Here is a 21,847-nt window from a genome sequence, read left to right as displayed (position 1 = left end):
AGAGCCCCACAGAGACCCCATAGAGACCCATAGAGACCCCATAGGGACTCATAGAGACCCCATAGAGACCCATAGAGACCCCATAGAGACCCCATAGAGACCCATAGAGACCCCATAGAGACCCCATAGGGACTCATAGAGACCCCATAGAAACCCCATAGGGACCCCATAGAGATCCCATAGGGACCCATAGAGACCCCATAGGGACTCATAGAGACCCCATAGGGACCCATAGAGACCCACAGAGACCCCACAGAGACCCATAGAGACCCCATAGGGACCCATAGAGACCCACAGAGACCCCACAGAGACCCATAGAGACCCCATAGGGACTCATAGAGACCCATAGAGACCCCATAGCCCCCCCACTGGCCCAGAGTGGGGGGCGCCCCCTGGTGTCTGGGAGGACCAGGGGCTCCTATGGGGCCAATGGGGACCCCCATGGGGCCAATGGGGAAGCCAGGAGGCCCCAATAAAGCCGCTCCTCTCACGCCATTGGCTGCAGCTTTAATGAGGGCGGGGCCCTGAGGGACCAATCAGGAAGCGGGGCGGGGGTGGGCCATGGGGTTGGTCCCCATAGGGACCAATAGGGATGCTCTTCATGGCCACATGGACCAATAGGGATGCTCTTCATGGCCACATAGACCAATGGGGATGCTCTTCATGGCCACATAGACCAATGGGGATGCTCTTCATGGCCACATGGACCAATGGGGATGCTCTTCATGATCACAGGGACCAATAGGGATGCTCTTCATGATCACAGGGACCAATAGGGATGCTCTTCATGGCCATAGGGACCAATAGGGACCAATACACCCCATAGAGACCAATCCCACCCCATAGGGACCAATGACCCCCATAGGGACCAATCCCACCCCATAGAGACCAATGACCCCCATAGGGACCAATCCCACCCCATAGAGACCAATGACCCCCATAGGATCCAATCCCACCCCATAGGGCCCAATCCCACCCCATAGAGACCAATGACCCCCATAGGGACCAATCCCACCCCATAGAGACCAATGACCCCCATAGGGACCAATCCCACCCCATAGAGACCAATGACCCCCATAGGATCCAATCCCACCCCATAGGGCCCAATCCCACCCCATAGAGACCAATGACCCCCATAGGGACCAATCCCACCCCATAGAGACCAATGACCCCCATAGGATCCAATCCCACCCCATTGGGCCCAATCCCACCCCATATAGACCAATGACCCCCATAGGGACCAATCCCACCCCATAGAGACCAATGACCCCCACAGGATCCAATCCCACCCCATAGGGCCCAATACCCCACCCATAGGGACCAATCCCACCCCATAGGCACCAATCCCCCCCATAGGGCCCAATACCCCCCCATAGGGCCCAATACCCCCCATAGGCACCAATCCCCCCCATAGGGCCCAATCCCACCCCATAGAGACCAATACCCCCCATAGGGACCAATCCCACCCCATAGGCACCAATCCCCCCCATAGGGTCCAAAGACCCCCATAGAGACCAATTCCCCCCCATAGGGCCCAATACCCCCCATAGGCACCAATCCCCCCATAGGGACCCATACCCCCCATAGGCACCAATCCCCCCATAGGGACCAATACCCCCCCCCATAGAGACCAATGACCCCCATAAGGCCCAATCCCACCCCATAGAGACCAATGACCCCCATAGGGCCCAATCCCACCCCATAGAGACCAATGACCCCCATAGGGCCCAATCCCACCCCATAGAGACCAATGACCCCCATAGGGCCCAATCCCACCCCATAGAGACCAATGACCCCCATAGGGCCCAATCCCACCCCATAGAGACCAATGACCCCCATAGGGCCCAATCCCACCCCATAGAGACCAATGACCCCCATAGGGCCCAATCCCACCCCATAGAGACCAATGACCCCCATAGGGCCCAATCCCACCCCATAGAGACCAATGACCCCCATAGGGCCCAATCCCACCCCATAGAGACCAATGACCCCCATAGGGCCCAATCCCACCCCATAGAGACCAATACCCCCCATAGGGCCCAAAGACCCCCATAGGGCCCAATCCCACCCCATAGAGACCAATGACCCCCACAAGAACCACTCCCCCCCCCATAGGGCTGCTCCCCCTCATCCACATTGACCCTAGGAACCATTCCCCCCCCCCACCCCCACAAGCACCAACACCGCCCCCAGCCCCATAGAGGGGGGGGCAGCCCCATTGCTCCCCCCGGCCGCCGTGGGGCGCCCTCAGATGCGGAAGCTCTCGGCCTTGCCGTCGATGTGGCGCAGGCGCAGGAAGACGTCGGTGCCCACCCCCTGCAGCGACTGCAGCGCCAGCGACCCCCCCAGGTACTCGGCGTAGGCGCGGGATGTGGGGAGCCCGAAGCCGAACCTGTGGGGAGCAGTGGGGGGCGATGGGGGGGCGATGGAGGTCAATGGACTCAATGGGAGTCAATGGGGGTCAGTGGGAGTCAATGAGGGTCAATGGGGGTCAATGGGAGTCAATGGGGGTCAATGGGGGTCAATGGGGGTCAATGGGGGTCAATGGGGGTCAATGGGAGTCAATGGGAGTCAATGGGGGTCAATGGGAGTCAATGGGAGGCAATGGGAGTCAATGGGGGTCAATGGGGGTCAATGGGAGTCAATGGGAGTCAATGGGGGTCAATGGGGGTCAATGGGGGTCAATGGGAGTCAATGGGGGTCAATGGGGGTCAATGGGGGTCAATGGGAGTCAATGGGGGTCAATGGGGGTCAATGGGGGTCAATGGAAGTCAATGAACTCAATGGGAGTCAATGGGGGTCAATGGGAGTCAATGAGGGTCAATGGGAGTCAATGGGGGTCAATGGGGGTCAATGGGGGTCAATGGGGGTCAATGGGAGTCAATGGGGGTCAATGGGAGTCAATGGGAGTCAATGGGGGTCAATGGGGGTCAATGGGAGTCAATGGGGGTCAATGGGGGTCAATGGGAGTCAATGGGAGTCAATGGTCAATGGCATCAATGGAGGTCAATGGGAGTCAATGGGGGTCAATGGAGGTCAATGGAAGTCAATGAACTCAATGGGAGTCAATGAGGGTCAATGGGAGTCAATGAGGGTCAATGGGGGTCAATGGGAGTCAATGGGGGTCAATGGCATCGATGGGGGTCAATGGGAGTCAATGGGGGTCAATGGGGGTCAATGGAGGTCAATGGAAGTCAATGAACTCAATGGGAGTCAATGGGGGGCAACGGGAGTCAATGGAATCAACGGGGGTCAATGGAGGTCAATGGGGGTCAATGGAGGTCAGTGGGGGTCAATGACGTCAATGGGGGGCAAAGGAGGTCAATGGGGGTCAATGGGAGTCAATGGGGGTCAATACAGGTCAATGGGGGTCAATGGGAGTCAATGGGGTTAATGGGGGTCAATGGGGTCAATGGGGTCAATGGGAGTCAATGGGGGTCAATGGGGATCAATGGGGATCAATGGGGGTCCATGGACGTCAATGGGGCTCAATGGAAGTCAATGGAAGTCAATGGAAGTCAATGGAAGTCAATGGAAGTCAATGGAAGTCAATGGGTCCTCAATGGGTCCTCAATGGGTCTCGGTGGGTCTCAGTGGGGCGCGTACCCGTGCATGGGCCCGGCAGGGGGCTCCATGAGGCCGCGGAAGGGGCCGCCCCCCAAGCGTGGGTCCTGGGCGCTGGCCTCGGCCGTGCTGAAGTGGTATTGGGTGACCTTGTCCAGGAGCTCGTGGGGGATGCCCCCGCCGCGGTCCGACACCCTGCAACGGCGCCCCACATCCAGGACCCATAGCGGGACCCATAGCGGGACCCACATCCAGGACCCATAGCGGGACCCACGGCGGGACCCACAGCGGGACCCATAGCGGGACCCATAGCGGGGACCCATAGCGGGACCCATAGCGGGACCCATAGCGGGACCCACATCCAGGACCCATAGCGGGACCCATAGCGGGACCCATAGCGGGACCCATAGCGGGACCCATAGCGGGGACCCATAGCGGGACCCATAGCGGGACCCATAGCGGGACCCATAGCGGGACCCACATCCAGGACCCATAGCGGGACCCATAGCGGGACCCATAGCGGGACCCACATCCAGGACCCATAGCGGGACCCACATCCAGGACCCATAGCGGGACCCATAGCGGGACCCACGGCGGGACCCACATCCAGGACCCATAGCGGGACCCACGGCGGGACCCACATCCAGGACCCACGGCGGGACCCATAGCGGGACCCATAGCGGGACCCATAGCGGGGACCCATAGCGGGACCCACATCCAGGACCCATAGCGGGACCCATAGCGGGGATCCACAGCGGGACCCATAGTGGGACCCTGCAATGGCGCCCCACATCCAGGACCCATAGCGGGACCCACATCCAGGACCCATAGCGGGACCCATAGCGGGACCCACAGCGGGACCCATGGCGGGATCCACGGCGGGACCCATAGCGGGGATCCACAGCAGGACCCATAGCGGGACCCTGAAACGGTGCCCCACATCCAGGACCCATAGCGGGACCCATAGCGGGACCCACGGCGGGACCCATAGCGGGACCCATGGCGGGACCCATAGCGGGGATCCACAGCGGGACCCATGGGGGGACCCATAGGGAGAACCATAGGGGGGACCTATGGGGGGAACCGTGGCGGGACCCATAGGGAGGACCCATAGCGGGGACCCATGGGGGGGACCCATAGTGGGACCCACAGTGGTACCCATAGCGGGACCCACGGCGGGACCCATAGCGGGACCCACATCCAGGACCCATAGCGGGACCCACGGCGGGACCCATAGGGAGAACCCATAGTGGGGACCCATGGGGGGACCCATAGCGGGACCCACATCCAGGACCCATAGCGGGACCCACGGCGGGACCCATAGCGGGACCCATAGGGAGAACCCATAGCGGGGACCCATGGGGGGACCCATAGCGGGACCCACATCCAGGACCCATAGCGGGACCCACGGTAGGACCCACATCCAGGACCCATAGCGGGACCCACGGCGGGACCCATAGGGAGGACCCATGGCGGGGACCCATAGGGAGGAGCCATAGGGGGGACCCATGGGGAGGGACCCATGGCGGGGACCCATAGCGGAGACCCATGGCGGGGACCCATAGGGAGGACCCATAGCGGGGTCCCATAGGGATGACCCATAGGCATGACCCATAGGGATGACCCATAGGGATGATGTGGGGCACACCCCCCCCACCCCATAGCCCTATAGGGCCCCCCCCTCTGCCCCATAGGGCGCCCCCCCCCGCCCCATAGATACCGGATGACGACGTCGATGTCGTTGTTGGCGATGGTGACCACGATGTCGGGCACGTTGTATGGGGTGTCCAGGTGGAACTCCATCGTCGCCCTGTGCCCCATAGAGACCCATAGAGACCCATAGGGACCCATAGGGAGCCATAGAGACCCATAGAGACCCATAGAGACCCATGGGACCCATAGAGACCCATAGAGACCCATGGGACCCATAGGGAGCCATAGAGACCCATAGGGACCCATGGGACCCATAGGGAGCCATAGAGACCCATAGGGACCCATAGAGACCCATAGAGACCCATGGGACCCATAGAGACCCATAGGGACCCATGGGACCCATAGAGACCCATAGAGACCCATGGGACCCATAGGGACCCATGGGACCCATAGGGAGCCATAGAGACCCATAGGGACCCATAGGGAGCCATAGAGACCCATAGAGACCCATAGGGACCCATAGGGACCCATAGAGACACATAGGGACCCATAGGGACCCATAGAGACCCATGGGACCCATAGAGACCCATAGGGACACATAGAGACCCATAGAGACCCATGGGACCCATAGAGACCCATAGAGACCCATGGGACCCATAGAGACCCATAGGGACACATAGAGACCCATAGAGACCCATAGAGACCCATGGGACCCATAGAGACCCATAGAGACCCATGGGACCCATAGAGACCCATAGACACCCATAGACAGCCTATAGAGCCACATGGACCCATAGACCCCTGTAGACACCCCATAGACACCCATGGACCCATAGACCCCCATAGACACCCCGTATCGCCCCCCATCGCACCCCATAGCAACCCATACTGCCCCCATAGCCCCCACACAGCGCCCCCATAGACTCCCATAGCACCCCATAGCCGCCCCATAGCTGCCCCATAGCCACCCCATAGCCCCCCATAGAGCCCCATAACCCCCCTATATCCCCCCATAGGCCCCACATAGCCACCCCATTGTGCCCCATAGCCCCCTATATCCCCCCCATCGGCCCCCATACCCCCACCATCGCTCCCCATAGCCGCCCCATAGAGCCCCCCATAGCCCGCCCCATAGCCCCCCATAGCCCGTTCCATAGCCGCCCCATAGCGCCCTCCATAGCCCGCCCCATAGCTGCCCCATTGCCCCCCATAGCCCGGCCCATAGCCCCCCATAGACCCCCATAGCCCGCCCCATAGCCCCCCATAGCTGCCCCATAGCCCCCCATAGCCCGCCCCATAACACCCCATAGCCCACCCCATAGCCCCCCATAGCCCACCCCATAGCACCCCATAGCCCACCCCATAGCTGCCCCATAGCCCCCCATAGCCCCCCATAGCCCACCTCATAGCCGCCCCATAGCGCCCCCCATAGCACCCCATTGCCCACCCCATAGCCGCCCCATAGCTGCCCCATAGCACTCCATAGCACCCAATAGCACCCAATAGCCCCCCATAGTCCACCCCATAGCACCCCATAGCCCACCCCATAGCTGCCCCATAGCCCCCCATAGCCCACCCCATAGCTGCCCCATAGCCCCCCATAGCCCCCCATAGCTGCCCCATAGCCCCCCATAGTCCACCCCATAGCACCCCATAGCCCACCCCATAGCTGCCCCATAGCTGCCCCATAGCCCCCCATAGCTGCCCCATAGCCCCCCATAGCCCACCCCATAGCCTGCCCCATAGCCCCCCATAGCACCCCATAGCCCACCCCATAGCCCCCCATAGCCCACCCCATAGCCTGCCCCATAGCCCCCCATAGCCCCCCATAGCCCCCCATAGCACCCCATAGCCCCCCATAGCCCCCCATAGCCCCCCATAGCCCACCCCATAGCCCCCCATAGCACCCCATAGCTGCCCCATAGCTGCCCCATAGCTGCCCCATAGCCCCCCATGTACCTCATGGCGTTCTTGAGCAGCTCGGGCAGGACGTAGTCGAGGGGCAGGGGGATGTGGGGGAAGCGGGCGGCCACGTGACCGTTGATGCGCACGCGGGGGGCGTGGCCGTACTGCTGCTCACACAGGCGCCTATGGGGCGCCATGGGGCGCTATGGGGCGCTATGGGGGCTCTATGGGGGTGCTATGGGGCGCTATGGGGCGCTATGGGGCTCTATGGGGGCGCTATGGGGTGCTATGGGGGCTCTATGGGGGTGATATGGGGTGCTATGGGGGCTCTATGAGGGCGCTATGGGGTGCTATGGGGTGCTATGGGGTGCTATGGGGGTGCTATGGGGGCACTATGGGGAGCGATGGGGGTCTATGGGGCACTATGGCGGCTCTGGGGGTGCTATGGGGTGCTATGGGGGTGATATGGGGGTGCCATGGGGCGCTATGGGGCGCTATGGGGGCTCTATGGGGTGCTATGGGGGCGCTATGGGGGTGCTATGGGGGCTCTATGGGGGCGCTATGGGGTGCTATGGGGGTGATATGGGGGCTCTATGGGGTGCTATGGGGGTGCTACGGGACGCTATGGGGGCACTATGGGGAGCGATGGGGGTCTATGGGGCACTATGGCGGCTCTGGGGGTGCTATGGGGTGCTATGGAGGTGCTATGGGGGTGATATGGGGGTGCCATGGGGCGCTATGGGGGCTCTATGGGGGTGCTATGGGGGTGATATGGGGGTGCTATGGGGCGCTATGGGGGGCTATGAGGCTCTATGGGGTGCTATGGGGGTGCTTGGGGTGCTATGTGGGTGCTATGGGGCGCTATGGGGCTCTATGGGGTGCTATGAGGGCGCTATGGGGTGCTATGGGGGCTCTATGGGGTGCTATGGGGGTGCCATGGGGTGCTATGGGGCGCTATGGGGGTGCTATGGGGGTGCTATGGGGGCTCTATGGGGGTGCTATGGGGTGCTATGGGGCGCTATGAGGGTGCTATGGGGGCTCTATGGGGGCTCTATGGGGCGCTATGAGGGCGCTATGGGGGTGCTATGGGGCGCTATGGGGTGCTATGGGGCGCTATGAGGGTGCTATGGGGGTGCTATGGGGGCTCTATGGGGGCTCTATGGGGGTGCTATGGGGCGCTATGGGGTGCTATGGGGCGCTATGGGGGTGCTATGGGGGCTCTATGGGGGCTCTATGGGGGTGCTATGGGGCGCTATGGGGCGCTATGAGGGTGCTATGGGGGTGCTATGGGGGCTCTATGGGGGCTCTATGGGGGTGCTATGGGGCGCTATGGGGCGCTATGGGGTGCTATGGGGGCTCTATGGGGTGCTATGGGGGTGATATGGGGGTGCTATGGGGCGCTATGGGGCGCTATGAGGCTCTATGGGGTGCTATGGGGGTGCTTGGGGTGCTATGTGGGTGCTATGGGGCGCTATGGGGCTCTATGGGGTGCTATGAGGGCGCTATGGGGTGCTATGGGGGCTCTATGGGGTGCTATGGGGGTGCCATGGGGCGCTATGGGGCGCTATGGGGTGCTATGGGGGCTCTATGGGGTGCTATGGGGGTGATATGGGGGTGCTATGGGGCGCTATGGGGGTGCTATGGGAGCTCTATGGGGGCTCTATGGGGGTGCTATGGGGGCTCTATGGGGTGCTATGGGGCTCTATGGGGGTGCTATGGGGCGCTATGGGGTGCTATGGGGTGCTATGGGGCCGCTATGGGGCCTCACCGTGCGAAGTCGACCCACTTCTCAATGAGCTTCTTGGGCGAGAGGCGGGTGCAGATGATGCCCACGAAGTCCGGCTGCGGGTGGGGGGCACCCTATAAGCGCCCTATAGGGTGCTATAGGGTGCTATAGGGCGCTATAGGGCCCTATGGGTGCTATAGGACCCAATGATTGCTATAGAGCGCTATAGGGGCCATAGGGGTCCTATAGTGCCCTAGGAGTGCTATAGGGTGCTATAGGGCCCTGTGGGCGCTATGGGGCGCTATAGAGCCCTATGGGGTCTATAGTGCCCTATAAGTGTTACAGGGCCCTATGGGGCCCTATAGGCGCTATGGGGCCCTATAGGCGCTATAGGGCTCTATAGGCACTATAAAGCCCTATGGGGTCTATAGTGCCCTATAAGTGTTACAGGGCCCTATAGGCGCTATGGGGCCCTATAGGCGCTATAGTGCCCTACGAGTGTTACAGGGCCCTATAGGCGCTATAGGGCCCTGTGGGCACTATGGGGCCCTATGGGCGCTATGGGGCCCTATGAGTGCTATAGGGCCCTATAGGTGCTATAGGGATCTATAGGCGCTATGGGGCCCTATGGGCGCTATAGAACCCTATGAGTGCTATAGGGCCCTGTGAGCACTATAGGGCCCTATGAGCGCTGGAGGGCCCTATGAGCGCTGGAGTGCCCTATGGGCGCTATAGGGCCCTGTGAGCGCTATAGGGCCCTATAGGTGCTATGGGGCCCCATGGGTGCTATAGGGCGCTATGGGCGCTACATGGCCCTAGGAGGGCCCTATAGCGCCCTATGGGTGTTCTAGAGCCCTATGAGCGCTATAGGACCCTGTGGGAGCTATAGGGCCCGATGAGCCCCATAGCGCCCTATAGCGCCCTATGGGTGTTATAGAGCCCTATGAGCGCTATAGGTCCCTATGGGCGCTCTCTGGATCTATAGGCGCTATAGGTCCCTATGGGCGCTATGGGGCCCGATGAGCCCCATAGCGCCCTATAGCGCCCTATGGGTGTTATAGAGCCCTATGGGCGCTCTAGGGCCCGATGAGCCCCATAGCGCCCTATAGCGCCCTATGGGTGTTATAGAGCCCTATGGGCGCTCTAGGGCCCGATGAGCCCCATAGCGCCCCATAGCGCCCTATGGGTGTTCTAGAGCCCTATGAGCGCTACAGGACCCTATGGGTGCTCTAGGGATCTATAGGCACCATAGGTCCCTATGGGCGCTATAGGGCCTGACGAGCCCTATAGCGCCCTATAGCGCCCTATAGGTGTTCTAGAGCCCTATGAGCGCTACAGGACCCTATGGGTGCTCTAGGGACCTACAGGCACCATAGGTCCCTATGGACGCTATAGGGCTTGATGAGCCCCATAGCGCCCTATAGCGCCCTATAGGTGTTCTAGAGCCCCATGAGCGCTACAGGACCCTATGGGCGCTCTCTGGATCTACAGGCACTATAGGTCCCTATGGGCGCTATAGGTCCCGATGAGCCCCATAGCGCCCTATAGCGCCCTATGGGTGTTATAGAGCCCTATGGGCGCTCTAGGGCCTGATGAGCCCCATAGCGCCCTATGGGTGTTCTAGAGCCCTATGAGCGCCATAGGAGCGTATGGGCGCTCTATTGATCTATAAGCACTATAGGTCCCTATAGGTCCCGATGAGCCCCATAGCGCCCTATAGCGCCCTATGGGTGTTCTAGAGCCCCATGAGCTCTACAGGACCCTATGGGCGCTCTCTGGATCTATAGGCGCTATAGGTCCCTATGGACGCTATCGGGCCCAATGAGCCCCATAGCGCCCTATAGCGCCCTATGGGTGTTATAGAGCCCTATGGGCGCTCTAGGGCCCGATGAGCCCCATAGCGCCCTATAGGTGTTATAGAGCCCCATGAGCGCTATAGGAGCCTATGGGCGCTATAGGGATCTATAGGCACTATAGGTCCCTATAGGGCCCGATGAGCCCCATAGCGCCCTATAGCGCCCTATGGGTGTTCTAGAGCCCCATGAGCTCTACAGGACCCTATGGGTGCTCTCTGGATCTATAGGCGCTATAGGTCCCTATGGGCGCTATGGGGCCTGACGAGCCCCATAGCACCCTACAGCGCCTATGGGCGCTCTAGGGCCCGATGAGCCCCATAGCGCCCCATAGCGCCCTATGGGTGTTCTAGAGCCCCATGAGCTCTACAGGACCCTATGGGCGCTCTCTGGATCTACAGGCACTATAGGTCCCTATGGGCGCTATAGGGCCTGACGAGCCCCATAGCGCCCTATAGCGCCCTATGGGTGTTATAGAGCCCTATGGGCGCTCTAGGGCCCGATGAGCCCCATAGCGCCCCATAGCGCCCTATGGGTGTTCTAGAGCCCTATGAGCGCCATAGGAGCCTATGGGCGCTCTATTGATCTATAAGCACTATAGGTCCCTATAGGTCCCGACGAGCCCCATAGCGCCCCATAGCGCCCTATGGGTGTTATAGAGCCCCATGAGCTCTACAGGACCCTATGGGCGCTCTCTGGATCTACAGGCACTATAGGTCCCTATGGGCGCTATAGGTCCCGACGAGCCCCATAGCGCCCTATAGCGCCTATGGGCGCTCTAGGGCCCGATGAGCCCCATAGCGCCCCATAGCGCCCTATGGGTGTTCTAGAGCCCCATGAGCGCTACAGGACCCTATGGGCGCTCTCTGGATCTACAGGCACCATAGGTCCCTATGGGCGCTATAGGTCCGACGAGCCCCATAGCGCCCTATAGCGCCTATGGGCGCTCTAGGGCCTGATGAGCCCCATAGCGCCCCATAGCGCCCTATGGGTGTTCTAGAGCCCCATGAGCGCTACAGGACCCTATGGGCGCTCTCTGGATCTACAGGCACCATAGGTCCCTATGGACGCTATAGGTCCCGACGAGCCCCATAGCGCCCTATAGCGCGCTATGGGGCGCCCCCTAACCTTGTCCTCGTGCAGAGCCAGGTGATGGGCAGCCAGCATCCGCATGCCCAGGCGGGACGTGAGGGTCTGGTCCAGGAAGAGGCGGATGAGGCCCTCGTCCTATAGGGAACGGGGGGGTTATAGGGCAGGGGGGGGCTATAGGGGGTGTCTATAGGGGCTATAGGGGGTGTCTATAGGGCTATAGGGGGTGTCTATGGGGGGGGCTATAGGGGGTGTCTATAGGGCTTATAGGGGGTGTCTATGGGGGGGCTATAGGGGGTGTCTATGGGGGTGTCTATAGGGCTTATAGGGGGGTATCTATGGGGGGTGCTATAGGGGGTGTCTATGGGGGGGGCTATAGGGGGTGTCTATGGGGGGGCTATAGGGGGTGTCTATAGGGGCTATAGGGGGTGTCTATGGGGGGGGCTATAGGGGGTGTCTATGGGGGGCTAAAGGGGCTATAGGGGGGTGTCTATGGGGGGGCTATAGGGGGTATAGGGGGTGTCTATAGGGCTTATAGGGGGTGTCTATGGGGGGGGCTATAGGGGGTGTCTATGGGGGGGCTATAGGGGGTGTCTATGGGGGGGCTATAGGGGCTATAGGGGGGTGTCTATGGGGGGGCTATAGGGGGTATAGGGGGTGTCTATAGGGCTTATAGGGGGTGTCTATGGGGAGGGGGCTATAGGGGGTATAGGGGGTGTCTATGGGGGGTGCTATAGGGGGTATAGGGGGGTGTCTATAGGGCTTATAGGGGGGTGTCTATGGGGGGGCTATAGGGGGTATAGGGGGGTGTCTATGGGGGGGGCTATAGGGGCATAGGGGGTGTCTATGGGGGGGCTATAGGGGGTATAGGGGGGTGTCTATGGGGGGGGCTACAGGGGGTGTCTATGGGGGTGTCTATAGGGCTTATAGGGGGGTATCTATGGGGGGGTGCTATAGGGGGTATAGGGGGTGTCTATGGGGGGGCTATAGGGGGTGTCTATAGGGGCTATAGGGGGTGTCTATGGGGGGGGCCTATAGGGGCTATAGGGGGGTGTCTATACGGCTTATAGGGGGTGTCTATGGGGGGGCTATAGGGGGTATAGGGGGGGTCTATAGGGCTTATAGGGGGTGTCTATGGGGGGTGCTATGGGGGTATAGGGGGTGTCTATGGGGGGGTATAGGGGGTGTCTATGGGGCGGTGTCCGTAGTGGGTGTCTATGGGGCACTGTCTATGGGGCTGTGTCTATGGGGCTGTATCTATGGGTCACTGTCTATGGGGCTGTATCTATGGGGCGCTGTCTCTGGGTCGCTGTCTATGGGTCACTGTCTATGGGTCACTGCCTATGGGGCAGTATCCATGGGTCACTGTCTATGGGTCACTGTCTATGGGGCAGTATCCATGGGGCAGTATCCATGGGGCAGTATCCATGGGGCAGTATCCATGGGTCACCATCTATGGGGCAGTATCCATGGGGCAGTATCCATGGGTCACTGTCTATGGGTCACCGTCTATGGGTCACTGTCTATGGGTCACCGTCTATGGGGCAGTATCTATGGGGCAGTATCCATGGGGCAGTATCCATGGGTCACTGTCTATGGGTCACCGTCTATGGGGCAGTATCCATGGGGCAGTATCCATGGGGCAGTATCCATGGGTCACTGTCTATGGGGCAGTATCCATGGGTCACTGTCTATGGGTCAGTATCTATGGGTCAGTATCCATGGGTCACTGTCTATGGGGCAGTATCCATGGGGCAGTATCCATGGGTCACCGTCTATGGGTCACTGTCTATGGGGCAGTATCTATGGGTCGCTGTCTATGGGTCACCGTCTATGGGTCACTGTCTATGGGGCAGTATCCATGGGTCACTGTCTATGGGTCACTGTCTATGGGTCAGTATCCATGGGTCACCGTCTATGGGTCACTGTCTGTGGGGCAGTATCTATGGGTCACTGTCTATGGGTCAGTGTCTATGGGGCAGTATCTATGGGTCGCTGTCTATGGGTCACTGTCCATGGGTCACTGTCTATGGGGCAGTATCTATGGGGCAGTATCCATGGGTCACTGTCTATGGGTCACTGTCTATGGGTCACTGTCTATGGGGCAGTATCCACGGGTCACTGTCTATGGGTCACTGTCTATGGGGCAGTATCCATGGGTCACTGTCTATGGGTCACTGTCTATGGGGCAGTATCTATGGGGCAGTATCTATGGGTCACTGTCTATGGGTCACTATCTATGGGTCAGTGTCTATGGGGCAGTATCCATGGGTCACTGTCTATGGGGCAGTATCCATGGGTCACCGTCTATGGGGCAGTGTCTATGGGTCACTGTCTATGGGTCACCATCTATGGGGCAGTATCCATGGGTCACGGTCTATGGGTCACTGTCTATGGGGCAGTATCCATGGGTCACTGTCTATGGGTCACTGTCTATGGGGCTGTATCTATGGGTCAGTGTCTATGGGGCAGTATCTATGGGGCAGTATCCATGGGGCAGTATCTATGGGTCACTGTCTATGGGTCATGTCTATGGGTCACTGTCTATGGGGCAGTATCCATGGGTCACCGTTTATGGGGCAGTGTCTATGGGTCACTGTCTATGGGTCAGTGTCTATGGGTCACTGTCTATGGGTCACTGTCTATGGGGCAGTATCCATGGGTCACCGTTTATGGGTCAGTGTCTATGGGTCAGTGTCTATGGGGCAGTATCCATGGGTCACTGTCTATGGGTCACCGTCTATGGGTCACTGTCTATGGGTCACCGTCTATGGGTCACTGTCTATGGGTCACCATCTATGGGGTAGTATCCATGGGGCAGTATCTATGGGTCACCGTCTATGGGGTAGTAACTATGGGTCACTGTCTATGGGTCACTATCTATGGGTCACTGTCTATGGGGCTGTATCTATGGGTCACTGTCTATGGGGCAGTGTCTATGGGGCTGTATCTATGGGTCACTGTCTATGGTGCAGTGTCTATTGGTCACTGTCTATGGGGCTGTATCTATGGGTCACTGTCTATGGGGCAGTATCCATGGGGCAGTATCCATGGGTCACTGTCTATGGGTCACTGTCTATGGGGCTGTATCTATGGGTCACTGTCTATGGGTCACTGTCTATGGGGCTGTATCTATGGGTCAGTGTCTATGGGGCAGTATCTATGGGCAGTATCCATGGGGCAGTATCTATGGGTCACTGTCTATGGGTCACTATCTATGGGTCAGTGTCTATGGGGCAGTATCCTGGGGTCAGTGTCTATGGGTCACTGTCTATGGGGCAGTATCTATGGGTCACTGTCTATGGGTCACTGTCTATGGGTCACTGTCTATGGGTCACTGTCTATGGGGCAGTATCCATGGGGCAGTGTCTATGGGTCACTGTCTATGGGTCACTGTCTATGGGTCAGTGTCTATGGGTCACTGTCTATGGGTCACTGTCTATGGGGCAGTATCTATGGGTCACTGTCTATGGGTCACTATCTATGGGTCAGTATCCATGGGGCAGTATCCATGGGTCAGTGTCTATGGGGCTGCCCACGGCACCTGGATGTGGCGCCTGCACTCCCGCAGGCCCTCGGCCAGGGAGGGTGACGACGTCCTTGTGGTCCTCGAGGAGCTGGCGCAGGAGGGAGCAGAAGCGAGACTCATCCGTGGGGACCTGGATCTGGGGGGCAGAGCGGGGGGAGGGGGAGTTGGGGGGCGATGGGGGTGGGGGGATATGGGGGGGAATGGGGGGGGATATGGGGGGGATATGGGGGGGATATGGGGGGGAATGGGGGGGGATATGGGGGGATGGGGGGTGGGGGGATGGGGGATGTGGGGGGATATGGGGGGATGGGGGTGAATGGGGGGATGGGGGGTGTGGGGGGATGGGGGATATGGGGGGGAATGGGGGGGTGGGGTGGATATAGGGGGAAATGGGGGGCAATGGGGGAAGGGGGTGTGGGGTGAATGGGGGGGTGTGGGGGGTGTGGGGGATATAGGGGGGAATGGGGGGATGGGGGGTGTATGTGGGGGGAAGGGGGGGATATGAGGGGGATATGGGGGGATGGGTGGTGGGGGTGTGGGGGGATATAGGGGGGATATGGGGGATGGGGGGATGGGGGTGTGGGGTGAATGGGGGGATGGGGGGTGGGGGGTATGGGGAGGATAGGGGGTGTGGGGGCTATAGGGGGAAATGGGGGGATGGGGGTTGGGGTGAGTGGGGGGTGTGGGGGGAAGGGGGGATATGGGGGGGAATGGGGGATGGGGGGCTGGGGGGATGAGGGGGGTGGGGGGGATGGGGATGGGTTGTGGGGGGGGTGTGGGGGAGATGGGGGAAGGGGGAATGGGGGGGATGGGGGATGGGGGATGGGGGGATGGGGGATGGGGGATGGGGGATGGGGGATGGGGGGATGGGGGATGGGGATGGGGGATGGGGGGATGTGTGGGGGGGGGATGTGGGGGGATGGGGGGGAGTGTGGGGAGGATGTGTGGGGGGGATGTGGGGGGATGGGGGCCCGCTCGCACTCCACCGGGGGGGAAGTCGCTGAGCATGTGGAAGGCGGGATGTAGAGCTCGTGCTGGGGGGGGATGGGGAACGCGGCCCTGAGCTGCGCATCCCCATAATAGCCCACAGCACCCCATAACACCCCATTACCACCCCATAACACACCATTACACCCCATGTATCCCATAACACCCCATTACACCCCATTGTATCCCATAACACCCCCATTACACCCCATTACACCCCATAATACCCCATTGTATCCCATAATAGCCCATAACACCCCATTACACCCCATAATACCCCATTGTATCCCATAATAGCCCATAACACCCCATAACACCCCATAATACCCCATTGTATCCCATAATAGCCCATAACACCCCATAACACCCCATTACACCCCATTGTATCCCATAATAGCCCATAACACCCCATTACACCCCATAATACCCCATTGTATCCCATAATAGCCCATAACACCCCATAACACCCCATTACACCCCATTGTATCCCATAACACCCCCATTACACCCCATTACACCCCATAATACCCCATTGTATCCCATAATAGCCCCATAACACCCCATAACACCCCATAATACCCCATTGTATCCCATAATAGCCCATAACACCCCATAACACCCCATTACACCCCATTGTATCCCATAATAGCCCATAACACCCCATAACACCCCATTACACCCCATTGTATCCCATAACACCCCCATTACACCCCATTACACCCCATAATACCCCATTGTATCCCATAATAGCCCATAACACCCCATTACACCCCATAATACCCCATTGTATCCCATAATAGCCCATAACACCCCATTGTATCCCATAATAGCCCATAACACCCCATAACACCCCATTACACCCCCATTGTATCCCATAATACCCCATAACACCCCATTACACCCCATAATACCCCATTGTATCCCATAATAGCCCATAACACCCCATTGTATCCCATAATAGCCCATAACACCCCATAACACCCCATTACACCCCATTGTATCCCATAACACCCCATTACACCCCATTACACCCCATAATACCCCATTGTATCCCATAATAGCCCACAGCACCCCATAACACCCCATAACACCCCATTGTATCCCATAATAGCCCACAGCACCCCATAACACCCCATAACACCCCATTGTATCCCATAATAGCCCATAACACCCCATTACACCCCATAATACCCCATTGTATCCCATAATACCCCATAACACCCCATTACACCCCATAATACCCCATTGTATCCCATAATAGCCCATAACACCCCATAATACCCCATTGTATCCCATAATACCCCATAACACCCCATTACACCCCATAATAGCCCATTGTATCCCATAATAGCCCATTACACCCCATTACACCCCATTACACCCCATTGTATCCCATAACACCCCATTACACCCCATTGTATCCCATAATAGCCCACAGCACCCCATAACACCCCATTACACCCATTGTATCCCATAATAGCCCATAACACCCCATTACACCCATTGTATCCCATAATAGCCCATAACACCCCATAACACCCCATTACATCCCATTGTATCCCATAATACCCCATAACACCCCATTACACCCCATAATACCCCATTGTATCCCATAATACCCCATAACACCCCATAACACCCCATAACACCCCATTGTATCCCATAATACCCCATAACATCCCGTAAAACCCCATTGTATCCCATGACATCCCATAAGATCCCCTGCCCCATATCACACATCCCATAATACCTTATATCCCATGTTATCCCATGTTACCCCATGTTATCCCATGTTATCCCGTGTTATCCATGTCACCCCATGTTATCACGTTACATCCCATGTTACCCCATGTTATCCCATGTTATATCCCATGTTACCCCATGTTATCCCATGTTATCCCGTGTTATCCCATGTCACCCCATGTTATCACGTTACATCCCATGTTACCCCATGTTATCCCATGTTATATCCCATGTTACCCCATGTCACCCCATGTTATCCCATGTTATCCCATGTTATATCCCATGTTATATCCCCATGTTATCCCATGTTACCCCATGTCACCCCATGTCACCCCATGTCACCCCATGTTACCCCATGTTATCCCATGTTATATCCCATGTTATCCCATGTTATCCCATGTCACCCCATGTTATCCCACGTTATCCCATGTTATCCCATGTTACCCCATGTTATCCCGTTATATCCCATGTTATCCCACGTTATCCCATGTCACCCCATGTTATCCCATGTTATCCCACGTTATCCCATGTCACCCCATGTTATCCATGTTATCCCATGTTACCCCATGTTATCCCATCTTATCCCATGTCACCCCATGTTACATCCCATGTTATCCCATGTTATCCCGTGTTATCCCATGTCACCCCATGTTATCACGTTACATCCCATGTTACCCCATGTTATCCCACGTCATCCCATGTTACCCCATGTTATCCCATGTTACCCCATGTTATCCCATGTTATCCCATGTTATCCCATGTTACCCCATGTTACCCCATGTTACCCCATGTTATCCCGTGTTACCCCATGTTACCCCATGTTATCCCGTGTTATCCCATGTTACCCCATGTTATCCCATGTTATCCCATGTCACCCCATGTTATCCCATGTTATATCCCATGTTATCCCATGTTATCCCATGTTATCCCGTGTCACCCCATGTTATCCCATGTTATATCCCATGTTATATCCCATGTTATATCCCATGTTATCCCATGTCACCCCATGTTATCCCATGTTATATCCCATGTTATCCCATGTTATATCCCACGTTATCCCATGTTATATCCCATGTTATCCCATGTCACCCCATGTTATCCCATGTTATATCCCATGTTATCCCATGTTATATCCCATGTTATCCCATGTTATCCCATGTTATATCCCATGTTATCCCATGTTATATCCCATGTCACCCCATGTTATATCCCATGTCACCCATGTTATATCCCATGTCACCCCATGTTATATCCCATGTTATCCCATGTTATATCCCATGTCACCCCATGTTATATCCCATGTTATCCCATGTTATCCCGTGTCACCCGTGTTATCCCATGTTATCCCATGTTATCCCGTGTCACCCCGTGTTATCCCATGTTATCCCATGTTATCCCATGTCACCCCATGTTATCCCATGTTATCCCGTGTCACCCCGTGTTACCACGTGCAGCAATGTGGGGTTGCACCCCACACCGAAGGGCAGGCCCCGGGAAGGCCCGGATGCGATGGGCGATGCGGATGGGGAGCTCCTGCTGCAGGTACCGGGCGCTCTGCTGCAATGGGGCACAATGGGGCTCAATGGGGGTCAATGGGGCTCAATGGGGCTCAATGGGGCTCAATGGGGCTCAATGGGGGCGCAATGGGGGGCAATGGGGCTCAATGGGGGGCAATGGGGGGCAATGGGGGTCAATGGGGTCAATGGGGGGCAATGGGGGGCAATGGGGGACAATGGGGCTCAATGGGGGGCAATGGGGGGCAATGGGGCTCAATGGGGGGCAATGGGGGCCAATGGGGCTCAATGGGGCTCAATGGGGCTCAATGGGGCTCAATGGGGGTCAATGGGGCTCAATGGGGCTCAATGGGGCTCAATGGGGCTCAATGGGGGTCAATGGGGGGCAATGGGGCTCAATGGGGCTCAATGGGGCTCAATGGGGCTCAATGGGGCTCAATGGGGGGCAATGGGGCTCAATGGGGCTCAATGGGGCTCAATGGGAGGCAATGGGGGGCAATGGGGCTCAATGGGGGGCAATGGGGGCCAATGGGGCTCAATGGGGCTCAATGGGGCTCAATGGGGCTCAATGGGGCTCAATGGGGGTCAATGGGGGGCAATGGGGCTCAATGGGGCTCAATGGGGCTCAATGGGGGGCAATGGGGGGCAATGGGGCACAATGGGGGGCAATGGGGGTCAATGGGGGGCAATGGGGGTCAATGGGGCTCAATGGGGCTCAATGGGGCTCAATGGGGAGCAATGGGGGCAATGGGGGACAATGGGGGACAATGGGGGGCAATGGGGGGCATGGGGCACAATGGGGCTCAATGGGGGGCAATGGGGGGCAATGGGGCGATGGGGGGCAATGGGGATGAACGGGATAATGGGGTAATGGGATGGGGATCCATGCCGCCCCCAACCTACTGGACCCCATAGCGAGGCCCATAGCGAGCCCCATAGAGAAAGACATAGTGAGCCCCATAGCAAGCCCCATAGCGAGCCCCATAGCGGGCCCCATAGCGGGCCCCATAGAGAGCCCCATAGCTAACCCCACAGCGAGCCCCATAGCGAACTCCATAGCGAGCCCCATAGCGAACCCCATAGCGAGCCCCATAGCAAACCCATAGCGAGCCCCATAGCGAGCCCCATAGTGAACCCCATAGTGAATCCCATAGCGAGCCCCATAGCGAACCCCATAGCGAGCCCCATAGCGAGCCCCATAGCGTGCCCCATAGCGAGCCCCATAGCGAACCCCATAGCGAACCCCATAGCGTGCCCCATAGCGTGCCCCATAGAGAGCCCCATAGCGAGCCCCATAGCGTGCCCCATAGTGAACCCCATAGCGGGCCCCATAGCAGGCCCCATAGCGAACCCCACAGCGAGCCCCATAGCGAACCCCATAGCGAGCCCCATATCGAACCCCATAGTGAGCCCCATAGCAAACCCCATAGCGAGCCCCATAGCGAACCCCATAGCGGGCCCCATAGCGGGCCCCATAGAGAGCCCCATAGCTAACCCCACAGCGAGCCCCATAGCGAACTCCATAGCGAGCCCCATAGCGAACCCCATAGCGAGCCCCATAGCAAACCCCATAGCGAGCCCCATAGCAAACCCCATAGCGAGCCCCATAGCGAGCCCCATAGCGAGCCCCATAGCAAACTCCATAGCGAGCCCCATAGCGTGCCCCATAGCGAGCCCCATAGCGTGCCCCATAGCGAGCCCCATAGCGAGCCCCATAGCGTGCCCTATAGCGAGCCCCATAGCGGGCCCCATAGCGAGCCCCATAGCGAGCCCCATAGCGTGCCCCATAGCGAGCCCCATAGCGAGCCCCATAGCGTGCCCCATAGCGGTGCCCCCATAGCGAACCCCATAGCGAGCCGATAGCGAGCCCCATAGCAAGCCCCATAGCGAACCCCATAGCGAGCCCCATAGCGAGCCCCATAGCAAGCCCCATAGCGAACTCCATAGCGAGCCCCATAGCGAACCCCATAGCGAGCCCCATAGCGAGCCCCATAGCGTGCCCCATAGCGAGCCCCATAGCGAGCCCCATAGCGAGCCCCATAGCGTGCCCCATAGCGAGCCCCATAGCGTGCCCCCATAGCGAGCCCCATAGCGAGCCCCATAGCGAGCCCCATAGCGTGCCCCATAGCGAGCCCCATAGCGTGCCCCATAGCGAGCCCCATAGCGAGCCCCATAGCGTGCCCCATAGCGAGCCCCATAGCGTGCCCCATAGCGAGCCCCATAGCGAGCCCCATAGCGTGCCCCATAGCGAGCCCCATAGCGTGCCCCATAGCGAGCCCCATAG

General features: G+C 58.5%; 1 protein-coding gene across 1 annotated transcript; it reads right to left on the bottom strand.

Moving 5' to 3' along the window:
- Window positions 1-2,225: 2,225 nt before the first annotated feature.
- Window positions 2,226-18,068, bottom strand: BCKDK (branched chain keto acid dehydrogenase kinase). Its single transcript, XM_061444525.1, is given in 9 exon segments — window positions 2,226-2,392; window positions 3,607-3,759; window positions 5,285-5,374; window positions 7,177-7,305; window positions 8,891-8,964; window positions 11,830-11,928; window positions 15,335-15,373; window positions 15,375-15,455; window positions 18,057-18,068. Coding segments are annotated over 9 exon segments (822 nt in total). The 3' UTR covers window positions 2,226-2,247.
- Window positions 18,069-21,847: the final 3,779 nt, after the last annotated feature.

The sequence above is a fragment of the Pezoporus flaviventris genome, unplaced genomic scaffold, assembly GCF_033815535.1.
Source record: "Pezoporus flaviventris isolate CSIRO_AGI_PZ_B2104156 unplaced genomic scaffold, CSIRO_AGI_Pfla_v1 ptg000968l, whole genome shotgun sequence".
Taxonomy (NCBI): Eukaryota; Metazoa; Chordata; class Aves; order Psittaciformes; family Psittacidae; genus Pezoporus; species Pezoporus flaviventris.
The sequence above is the reverse complement of the archived record's forward strand: the minus strand, read 5'-3'. Positions and strand labels throughout refer to the sequence as shown.